The sequence below is a fragment of the Peromyscus maniculatus genome, chromosome 13, assembly GCF_049852395.1.
Source record: "Peromyscus maniculatus bairdii isolate BWxNUB_F1_BW_parent chromosome 13, HU_Pman_BW_mat_3.1, whole genome shotgun sequence".
In the NCBI taxonomy this organism is placed as follows: Eukaryota; Metazoa; Chordata; class Mammalia; order Rodentia; family Cricetidae; genus Peromyscus; species Peromyscus maniculatus.
The window spans coordinates 10,646,549-10,658,344 of NC_134864.1; the positions used below are offsets into that span (position 1 = coordinate 10,646,549).

Below are 11,796 nucleotides of genomic sequence, written 5' to 3' on the forward strand. Positions count from 1 at the left end.
ACTAAACTCTACTAAGACTGTAGACCTCACCTTCTAAGCCCAGCAGGGTTTATTGTCTTCTGAAATATAGACAATAACCTTTTAATTTAATAAATTTTTTATTTCCTTTTATGTACCAACCTCTGCTTCACCTCCCTCTCCTTCTCCTGCTTCCCCCACCTACCCCCATCCCACCCCACCCCCTCATCATAGAGGATAAGGCCTCCCTTGAGTAGTCAACACAGGCTGGCATTCCAAGTTGAGGCCAGACCTAGCCCCTCATCCTTGCATCAAGGCTGAGTAAGGCATCACACCATAGGGAATGGGCTCTAAAAATCCAGTTTGTGTATATGAGATAAGTCCTAGTCACATCACCAGGAGACCCACAAACACATCAAGCCATGCAACTATTACTCACATTAAGAGGGCCTAGTTCGGTCCCAAACAAAAATCTTTACCAACCCCACATCTGACAGAGGGCTGATATCCAAAATATATGAAGAATTCAAGAAACTAGACAGCAGAATATCAAATAATCCAGTTGAAAATGGCCTACAGATCTAAACAGAGAATTCTCAACAGAAGAATCTCAAATGGCTGAAAGACATTTAAGGAAATGTTCAACATCCTTAGCCATCAGGGAAGTACAAATCAAAACAAATCTGAGATACCATCTTAGGTCTGTCAGGATGACTAAGATAAAAAACACAAATGACAGCTTATGTTGGAGATGACGTGGAGAAAGGGGAACATTCCTCCACTGCTGGTGGCAATGCAATCTTGTACAGCCACTCTAGATATCAGCGTGGCCGTATCTCAGAAAATTGGGAATCAACCTACATCAAGACCCAGCAATACCACTCTTGGGCATATACCCAAAAGATGCTCAACCACACCACAAGGACATTTGCTCAACTATGTTCACAGCAGCATTATTTGTAATAGCTAGAACTTGGAAACAACCTAAATGCCCTTCAACCAAAAAGTGGACATTAATTTTAATGGGATGGAAAATGCATTCAATTTTACCAAGTCCTGCTCTGCACATATAAAAGCAATAGAATGGTATCACTACACAAAGAGTGCCCATTATGTCTACTGCACAAAGGTAGAAAGTGATGCTCTAAATAACTTCAGCAGTACAGCAATGCCAAGTGTTCCCACATCCTCATCTCATGTTCATGAGATGCTCTGGAATCAGAAGGGGCTCTCCATCCTATGATGGAGCTTGACTCAAGCCCAAGGCCTTTCTTAGGGCATCTTTGAACTCTTTGTTCCTCAGACAGTAGATCAAGGGGTTCAAGATAGGTGTGAGGACCGTGTACAGAACAGAGATGAGCTTGTTGGAGCTTCGGGTATCAATGGCCTGGGGCCGCACATACATGAAAAGCAAGGCTGTGTAGAAGATGGTGACCACAGTGAGGTGGGAGGCACAGGTGGAGAAGGCCCTCCACCGTCCTGTGGCTGAAGGGATCTGAAGCACAGCCAGGGTGATGTATCCATAGGACAGAATGGTGGCCAGGAGAGGGAACACCAGAATGATGAAGGCCAGGATGAAGTCCACCAGCTCCGCAGTAGAGAAGTCAGTGCAGGCCAGCTTGAGGATGGGGGAGATGTCACAGAAGAAGTGATTCAAGACATTGGAGCCACAGAAGGTGGCACTGGAGATAAAGTAGACCTTGATCACAGAGATGGTGAAGCCACTAGCAAAGGAGAAGATCACGAGCTGGACACACAGTCCTGTGGTCATGATGACTTGGTAGCGCAGGGGATGGCAGATGGCCACATAGCGGTCATAGGCCATGGAAGCCAGGAGTACACACTCTGTGCACACCAGGGAGCTGAAGAAGTAGAGCTGAGTCATACATCCAATGAAAGAAATGTGTTTCCTCTGCAGGAGGAAGCCGTCCAGCATCTTAGGGATGATGTCACAAACATACCAGATCTCCAAGGTGGACATGATGCCCAGGAAGTAGTACATGGGCCTGTGGAGAGAGGTGCTGCTCCAGACAGTGAGGATGATGGCCAGGTTCTCCACCAGCACAAAGAGGTAGATGAGCAGGAAGAGGAGGAAGAGTAGGAACTGTAGCCTGGGGGCTGTGGGGAAGCCCAGCAGGATGAACGTGCTCACCTTGGTGATGTTCTCCCCTCTCATCCTTCTGCACCTGAAAGAATCAAGAAGGTACTGGCAGAGGCAGAGCGGCAGTGTGCAGGGAAAATAGGCTGACAGATCTGCAGACAGTGGCACTCTTGGCTGCTGCAAATGCCAGGGAAGGAGAAAAATACTACAAGTGTAGTTAGTACTTAATGCCCGGTGGTTTGGCTTTGATCCTGGGCTCAGAAATATACTTTTCATACTCCCCTCTATCCGTAGTGATGACCAGATTGTAATTTGTACTCTGGAAACCTCCAGCAAGTCTTTGAGCATGGGAGAGTAGTGGGTTCCTTGTGCCTGTTCTCTATGCAAGTGATTCGTGATTTTTAGGGTCATTGGGGGCTACTGTTTTGCATCTAAGCCTTCTGTCCTCATTAGCATAGGTTGGGTCTTTGCTTGGCTTCAGAAAAGATTTTTAAAATAGACTTGACATCATCAGGACTCCTGGAATGATGGGTTCAGGTTATGGAGACCCTATAACCGGGCCCTTCCTCAGGACTGGCTTTTAGACACAGGACAGTAGCTCCATCCCTGTCTTTATAGACCACATGAGCCATCCACAATGGAGGAGTTTCAGCACCAGTCTTGGTCAGAGAAAGCCAGCACTCCTGGGTCTAAAGGCAGCCAAGTGGAGGAAGTCTCGAATAGTATGGCGGTGTCCACAGTGAAGGGAAGAGTCACTCAGGGCAGAGGCTGCAGTCATACCAGTCTAGTGGTTGTCCTTAGCCAAGGTCACCAGAAGCAAGATGAACATCTTTACTCTTACCATGTCCAAGTGTGTAACAGGAATCCTTTCCCATCACATTTGGGAATGTGGCACGTGTCCACTTTCAGTCTGTGCACTTACCCGAGACCACGGCTGCATCAGGGCACAAAACAAGGTCTTCTAACACCAGGCCACTGCTCTCTTCATGAGATACCAACGACCGAAAGTGGGCCCATGTGGGTGCTGGAGAGCAATGTTAGCAACAATCTGGAATGTTAAGATGGGTAAATGCAATGGCGGTTACTGTCTGGCATTACTCTCATGAACTATGAAAGGAAAGGTCACAGGGTGAGCAGGAGTGTTCAGAAGGAGAGGCAGCGAATCCTCTATGAGGAAGAAATGCAGGGCTACAGGGAGAAGGCCGGCTCATTAGCCGGAAACAAGTATCTTTTTTTTTTTTTTTTTTTTTTTTTTTGGTTTTTCGAGACAGGGTTTCTCTGTGTAGCTTTGCGCCTTTCCTGAGACTCACTTGGTAGCCCAGGCTGGCCTCGAACTCACAGAGATCCGCCTGCCTCTGCCTCCCGAGTGCTGGGATTAAAGGCGTGCGCCACCACCGCCCGGCGTGGAAACAAGTATCTTAATTAACAAACCACCTGACGTTCCTTCAGGAAGGGCCTGGCTGTGTTTGGCCATTTAATACTATAGAATATTCTTTCAGCCATTCAGAAAGGGCAGGTCTGTTGGTCAGGTCTGACTGCCTTAACTAGAACCTCCCAGAGATTCACCTTCAGAAGGGAGAGCTTCGTTTGGCTCCTGGTTTCAGAGGTGTTGGTGCATGGACATTTGCGAGGCTGTTCTCAGTCCCTGGTGACCCAAGCACATCATGGTGGAAAGGCATGGTGAAGGCTGACCCCAGCATGGCAGCAGGAATCGGGCGGAAAGTGGCTAGGGGACCCAGCAACCTCTTCTGGAGCACATGTCCTAACTCCTTCCCACCAGCCCCCCACAAAGTTTCATCATTCCCCTGTAGCTCCCCAGGCTGTGACTAGACCTTTGACAGATGGGCCTTCAAAGGACATCATGGTATAAATGTAAATGTAAAATGTCTCCTACAGGCTCATGTGGTTTAAATACTTGGTTCCCACCTAGGACATATGGCCTAGTTAGGTGAAGTGGGTCTTGAAGGCCAGGTATGATTCTGGTGAAGGATCAAGCCCTCTGCTTCTTAATTCTCCATGTTGTGAGAAGGGGAAGAAGAGCCAGCATGAGCCACGGGGAACCTTTCTTGCTTTAACTTGTTTCTCTCTGGTGTTTTAGTACAGCAGCAACAAAGTAACCAACGCAGTGAACACTCAAGGAAAAAGTCATAGCAAAGTCTGCCTATCACTCCCCAGGAGGCGCAGTGAAGGTTCCAAAGGACGAACACCACCACCACCACCACCACACACATACACACACACACACACACACACACACACACACACACACACACACACACACACACACAACTTCGAGGCAGAAGAATCCTAAGGCATCCAGACAGAATAAAACGTTTTATAAAGTGGAAGACCACCTGGGCTAGAAAGGTCCAGTTCCAAACACTGAGAGTCAACAGGGCGTTGTCCACAGAGGGGTGAGAATATGTAACCAGTTGTACCCAGACCTGGAGCTGCCTGTGAGACTTGTGACCACCTGTTCTGAACAGGGACTCACACATCCTCCCTCAGTGTGAAACTCAAGTGCCACAGCCATTAACCAGAGACAAAACCGTTATCCTGGACCAAGAGCATCACCACAGGAGAGGACTGCCCACAGGAGAGGGATGTGTGACAGGAATAAACCTTTTAAATACCCCTCGGACCTTCAGGTGCCGTTGGCACACCAACAAAGCGTCACACACCAGTCCTTGTATCTGATAAGATACACACTGCAGGGTGACACTTCTTCGGGAAAACGACAAGCTACATTTTAGTACTTGAGGGAACCTTGGGTGAGGCTGAGATTATGACAAGCAGACTGCAGGTTTGGCCTTGTGTCACAGGAGGAAGTCAGAAGGTTGTTTTATCCTTTGAGTTTGTAGCTAGCTCAGTCTCAGACCTTTTCAAGGTAACTCGGGGCTTAACAGGACGTGGACTCTTATGAGTTGAAAGAACAATGAAAGAGTGTAGAAATAAAGGAAATGAGAAAACACGCGGGGTAACTTGGAACAAGGGGTGCATTAAGAAAACTTCCAGCTGTGAGGAAAACTGCAGGTAGGACAAGGGTCGCCCAGCAAAGGGGGTTTCTGACCCCAGTGGATAGTCGGCTACACACGCCTACACACACACACACACACACACACACACACACACACACACACACGGACTTGCAGACTCAGCTGGAAACTACCCAGCCAGGGATGAAAATAAAGAGAAAGCGTGAGTCTCCTCAAGTAAAATCCATGCTCCAAACAGTTTTGCTTATAGAACCTTTCATCAAAAATAATTACTTCAATTTAGTATCAAAAGCTCCCCTCCGCCCCCCCCCCAAAAAAAAACGGTATTAGGAGGAGGAGGCAAAGGGGGAGCAGTTAGAGCAAACTTCAACACATCTTATACCGAGCACCCAGCAGTTCTAGCCCAGTTCTCGTACAGCTCCCCTCACGAGTGAGAGGAGGCGCCCTGACCCACAGTGTCGAAAGCAGTCCCTCAAGGGTGAACGCCAGAGGTTCAGTGAGGGGCAGTTTCTGAGAACACTGACACAGTGACAACAGAGCTGATGTCGCCATGAGGCCAACAGGGCTGTTGACGAGGCTTCCGAGAAGAGGGACTGACCTAGGAGCCTCACCTGTGGGGAGCCTCACCTGTGGGGCCCTCGGATCTCTGCACCGTGTGGAGACAGTTCTGAGTGTGGAGGAGTCTTCCACGTTAGTCTTAGTGGTGGCCATTCCTAAGGGGAACACTCGACATGTTGTAGAGGGGAAGTCCACATGGCGGTCTCATGTTTTACTGCACTCTCGGAACTCCGGGAGATCCCGGGAAGTAGCTGTGCGGTTGGTCAGAACAAAAGCTACACCAGAGCACAGTTCACCTCCAAGGTCAGGGCTAGATAGTGAGCTGTCAAAATTCTCACAGTGAAACGCATCCACCGACCCAGGGAAGTCGGTTCTCAAGACGTGATCAAAGCAACCCACAGCCTTCAGAGTCACCTCCACCCCACCACGGTGAGGTACGGCGGGCTCTTCACTATGGCCACTGCATACCTGTGCTACCTGTGTGTACACCAAGCTCCCTCTGCCACCTGCAACAAAAGGGACAAAGATGTGGACACATTGTCCTGATTTTCAGAGGACATGGTCTTTTCATATTGAAAATCCATTCACACTGTCACAACAGGAATTCCTAAATAAGTACTAAAAAATCGTCTTCTTGGGGCTGAGGCAGGAGGATCACCATGAGCCTGAGACAAGCCTAGACTTCACAGTGAGATCCTGCCTCAATTTTTTTTAAAAAGTCTTCTCGTTTATCCCTGCTAACTAGGACCTTCCTGGATGAAGATGAAGACTGTTCTGAAGAGCATAAAGATGGCTCTGCCTTCTTGGGGCTTTGGGTACTGGGAAGAGCACTTGTGGAAGACGACCTAGAAATCAGGGACATGCTGGGTTTTGGTGCCCATGATCACCAGGAAAAGTGCAAGGAGTAAACAGTGATATATATGCAGGACTCACCAGGAGGCAAGGGGCAGATGGTGTAACTGGGGTGGGAACCTTCACCGCTTAATCACTCATCCAGCTTCACTGAGTGCCCACTACAAGGCAGTCATTCCAATCAATTGAATGAATCAGGAGAAAGCACCAGCCCCAACCCACCACCTACGGGGACTGTGAATTCTAGTAAAGCAGGAAGCAGTCAAGATGTATAGCTCCTAGCCTGGGAGGAGGTGGTGAGCTGGGGGAGCCTGGGAGGAGGTGGTGAGCTGGGGGAGCAGGTCAGTGGGGCTGGGTAGCAGGGTGGTAACAGCAGCAAGAAGTGACACTTGAGAAACATCTCCAAGAGGTGAAGATCTGCCCTGTGGCTCCCTGGGAAGAAGAAGGCAGAGACTACATACTACATGGCTGAGGGATGTGAAGGGAGTCAGGATCAGTCTGGTTGGAGGGATAGTGTGGACTAGAGGGGAAGAGAATTAGAAGGACCCATGAGGCTGATGGACTGGCCATCACTCTGATGAGCGGTGGCAAGGCTGATCCATATTCTAAATAATTGATACAGTGAGACCCGGTGGATGAAGGAAGTGAGGAAGGGTGCCAGGATAAACCTGCTGGTTCCTCTGGGAGGAGGTGGGGGGCTCGGCTAGGGACAGTGCCTGACACGTTTTCTTGACCCCAAGAGTCGAGGATGACACTGGTCAATAAATCATTGGCACCAGATGTGAATTTGATAGGCTGAGAAAGACCAGAAACGTGACAGGACAGCGCCCTGGGGTAGGTTGAGGAAGCAGACATGCGGAGATGTGAGGTCCCAATCAGGCCAAGCAGAGTCTCCCTGCTGGGAGTTCAGGGGCTCAGGACTGGGACTGGGCTGTCTGATTAGTGACCAGGACCATCCCGAGCAAACAGGGTGGGAAAGGAAATGCATTTGCCTGCAGAGCAGAGTCCTCTCAGGAGAGGACAACAGGAAATCTGGAGGCTCACCTCTCCTCCCCTCCTCAGCCCCACTCACCCTTTGTGAGAACTAGCTTGTCAGCTTTGTGAGGCTCAAAAGAGCAAGGCATAAGGCACAGGACATGAGTCCCTGCTCCTCCAATGTCTGGCAAGACTTTTGGCAAGTGTGGAGGCGAAGGTCGGTTCCCACGAAAAGCCAGGGAAATGTCCCCACTCTGCAGTCTGAGTGGCAGTGGACAGGAGCAGGCAGGTGAGAGTGTGGGCATGGCAGGGCCTGGGAAGGAAGGGGCCCTGGAAACACTGATATCCTCTGCCATGTCTGCCCCAGAGTCCCCAGCCCTACCTAGAGTCCAGTCCAACTCGGATGGAGTTTGGGCTTTGCCTTGGATTAGAACCTGGGATGGGAGGTGGGACTGTACTGGATTCTTATTATAGCCTGGGGCATGCCTAGCTCCCCAGGGAGTCAGGGCAGGATCCCAGGATGGGATCAGGAAAGAGGGTGGTCCCACTTTTGAAGGGAAATGTTGGGGGGAAGCTGTTCTCAGCGGCCATATGAGTCCTGGGCTTCTTGTGGCCTTCAAAGTTCCAAATTGCAAGGGAAACTTGTGGTTCTTCCTGGATTCACCAAAATGAGCCACGGAAGTTTAAGTGGGTGAGAGAGGAGGCAAGAGAGTGTGGGGCAACAAAGGGAGCAGGTGGGAAGCAGTGAGGGGCCGTCTTCCCAGAGGCTGGGTCCGTGGTTCGGATCCACACCACCCCATGGCCACAGTGAAGGTGGGCTCTGGAAACAGCAGCTGGCCCTGCCCTGACAGCACATGGGGTTGGCTTATTGGCATCAGACACCGGGAAGATGGGCTTTATGATGTCCCTGCATGAATCCCTCCAGCTGACCACAGGCAGAGGGAGGGAGAGGGGTATGCAGAGGAGCAGGCCAGCTTCCAGCAAGGAAGAAGTGGAAAAGGGCAGATGTCAGCACTTGTTGAGGCTTCGGAATGTTTCTTCCCCTTTTTTGGCATGAGGGTCAAGGGGACATGTCCTAAAGGGCACGCAAATGGAGTCAGGGCACCAAATGGAAATGGGAATAGTACCTGGAGAAGATGTTAGATGCAGAGGGTAGAGGGGATGCTGAAGAGTGCATACAAATACCAACGGGAGGCAGGGGGGTGGAAGCTGGGAGCAAGGAGCCCCTCTATGGCCCAGTCAGCTCTAAGAACAGTGGTCCCCCTACTGAGCAGGAAGGATGCCATGGGTCCCTACCTTGGTGATCTGCGTGGCTGTGCGGCTGTCCTCAGTCTGCTGAAGCCCAGAGATTCACTTCTCCCTGCCTACTGTCATCCCCAGACAACTGGCCTCTGCTGCAGCCTGACTAATCCCGACAGCAGCTGGCCTGTCTGAGCCACAGCTGGTTTAAAGGAAACACTGAGGAAGAAAGGAAACTTCCTTCCCCACGCGCAAGGATGTGGGACTCCAGGGCCCAATTACCCCATGGTTAAGTGGATCTGCCCCACACCGCCAATTAGTTCTGGTCTCCTGTGCTGGATGGTAAAGGCTGGCAAGGAACTCAGACCTTCCAGCATCACTGCTGCTTGTCCCCAGCACCCTGTCCAAGCCATCAGGCCCTTGGCAGAACTTCCTCTCCATTCACTCATTTTCTGGCCACGTGCTCTTGTCCTGACCATAGCCATCTTTGTTCTTCAAGGCAGGGAGGGACATGACTCTGTGGAGAGTTATGACCAGGTCTAGCCCAGGAGAGGATGAGGTAGGACTCTACCCAGTCCCACAATTTGTGAGTGTCATCATTCATGAGGGAAAAGGGAAGGTTGAGCTTATGACATGGACAGTGGCATCTTTCTTGTGAGAGACCAGCACAAAACTCCACAGCTTAAGTCTAAAGCAAACAGACCTGCTGGGTGGGCGTAGTGATGGGAGCCACAGAGCCCAGGCAGAAGAGTGAGACCAGGGAGTAAAGAAATGCTCAACCTCCCCACGTCTTCAGTAAGGCCAGCCGAGAGAGCCAAGCTCAACCCAGGTTTGAAGTGAGCTGATAAGGCAACCGGTCCTTCTTCAAAGGAGAGTCACAAACTGCCATCAGCCAGTAGGTGACACAGATCGAGCATGACCAAGCAGGCCTACAGGCTAAGGCAGAACCTAAGACAGCAGAGAAGGATGGTGGCTGCGGGGAAGCCAGATTCTCATACACACTACTGATGTGAACAAGATAGTCCAACCACACTGCAAAAGAAGTCTAGCAGTCTCTTACAGCACTGTAAAAGTAGATTTCCAACTCTATACACGCGCAAATCTATTCACATACAACTCTAAACACCACATGTGTATGTCTGTTTCTTTCATCGTCTCTCAAAAGCTGGGAATGGTCTGATGTCCTGCAATATGTTACTGGCTAAGCAGACTGGAGTCCTTCCCTTCTTAGCTGTAGCCACAAGTGAGCTGCCCAGACACAGGATGGCGTGGGTGGGTCTCCCATTGCCCTGTGCTCATTGCCCATTTGGGCATCTGATTAGGTTTCCAGGAAGAACCAAAGCACTGGGCACCTGTCCCTCCTACTCAGGGCTAGATGGTCCTTTCCCAACTCCTGGGGAACATTGACCAACCCAAACCTCTAAAAACCTCATGGTTATAACAACTCCCTCATACTTCATGAAGTCATAGGTGCCCAGAGTTAAGGAGATCAGCTCTTGACATTGCCTGGCAGGAAGGCCTTCTTCACCAGCAGTAAGAGAGACTCTTGCTGTGCCCACGGTCTCCTGCACTGCTTGCCTCCTTTAAATGCTCTGTCAAACGATGCTAGAAATTATGTTGCATTGATCAATTTGGTTCACTGACAACTTCACACTCGTATATAGTGCATTCTGATTACCACCTCCCCCATACTCTCTCTTACCTGCCTCCTGGCCCTATCAGTTCACCTCCTCCCCACCAGTGCCTTCCCCAGATTCCTGGCTTCAAGTTTTATTTTGTGACCCATTCAGTTTAACAGACCGTCTGTGGGAGCACTGGATTGGACCTCTCCACTGGAGTCCAGTAGGGTGACAAGTGAATAAATCACTGAAAGCAATAACTCTCTTTCTCTCTCTGAATCTACAAGGATCAAGGATCATATAGTTCACCTCTCTCTCTCTCTCTCTCTCTCTCTCTCTCTCTCTCTCTCTCTGTGTGTGTGTGTGTGTGTGTGTGTGTGTATGTGTGTGTGTGTAGGGGGTAGAGTCCCTGGGACCCTCCTCCACCCACGCCCCGGTGCAGACATTCACGGTGACTGTGAGTTCATGATTTAATGGCTGTGTCTTGCCCAGAAGATGGCACCTCTCAGTCCTTGTCCTTATCTTCCAGCTTACATTCTTTCTGTCCTTTTCTCTACAATGTTCCCTGAGTCATGGAGCGGATGGTAGCAATGCCTTGTTTAGGCCTACCTCTCACCCATCATTTGATCTCCGGATCCTCAGCAGCCGTGGGTCTGCCTTCACCACTGTTCACTGGGAAGAGCAGCTTCTCAGATTAAGGCTGGGCGTAGCTTTTGTCAAATCTCCAGCGATGTGATGCCTAAAAACCGTGTCTTAGCCTGTTTTCCGGATGCGGCCACAGAGTACCTGACAGTGAGTAACGTATAAAGAGAAGAGATTGCTTAGCAGAATGTCACACCAGTCCGGGAGTTAAACGATCGGGGATCTCACCGGGCAAAGGACTCCAGCTGTGTCACCAGAGGGCAAGTGTACTGCTCAGCAAGAGTGCACGTGAGGTGGTGAGCAAGCGTGTGGAGTGTGCAAGTGTGTGGGGAGCCAGGCTCAGCTTCTAAACACCCTGACACCGGCTCTCAAACTCACCAACCCTGTCCCACTAGAGGAAGAACTCAGGGCCACCACCAGCCTCAGTGGCCTGCCTGGAGGACTCCACATGCTCTCAGTCCCTCCCACACAGACCCTATCCTTCGGGGTGCCGCCGGAGGCACCAGGCCTCAACATGAGGTGCGGTGAGGGCAACCATATTCACCCCCAGCAGGACTTTTCGGTAGACCAGATTCTCACTAGCCACATAGCCTGGTCCTTGGCCACTGCCCTGGTCAGTGCAGATCCCACATGGGGCTCCTGCTTGACCCCCAGTGCTGCGCATCAGTCTCTAGAGACGCCCTTCTTCCTTCGGCTGTCTCACCAGGGATTGCAGGGGAAACTTCTGAGAGCTACTTCCTGGACACTGCCCACGTGAGGACAGGATTGGCAATCCCTCGGGTAGCTTTTCTTGGGTCAATGAAGGGAAAACACTTCCCACAGGCCCTGGTCCATGATCCTGACAGCCACTCCTGTT

General features: G+C 50.6%; 1 protein-coding gene across 1 annotated transcript; it reads right to left on the reverse strand.

Annotated features, from left to right (window-relative positions):
- Positions 1-962: 962 nt before the first annotated feature.
- On the reverse strand, positions 963-8,862 carry LOC102919476 (olfactory receptor 6B2-like). The gene is made up of 4 exons (XM_076549627.1): positions 8,737-8,862; positions 5,683-6,119; positions 2,982-3,107; positions 963-2,144 (listed from the first exon to the last, which is right to left on the reverse strand). The coding sequence occupies exon 4, from the start codon at positions 2,132-2,134 to the stop codon at positions 1,196-1,198; it is 939 nt and encodes a 312-aa protein (XP_076405742.1). The 5' UTR covers positions 2,135-2,144; positions 2,982-3,107; positions 5,683-6,119; positions 8,737-8,862; the 3' UTR covers positions 963-1,195.
- Between the last annotated feature and the right edge of the window lie 2,934 nt (positions 8,863-11,796).

What these genes read in the sequence shown, in the direction of transcription:
- LOC102919476 (XM_076549627.1), bottom strand. Translation starts at nt 2,134, where the DNA reads ATGAGAGGGGAGAACATCACCAAGGTGAGCACGTTCATCCTGCTGGGC.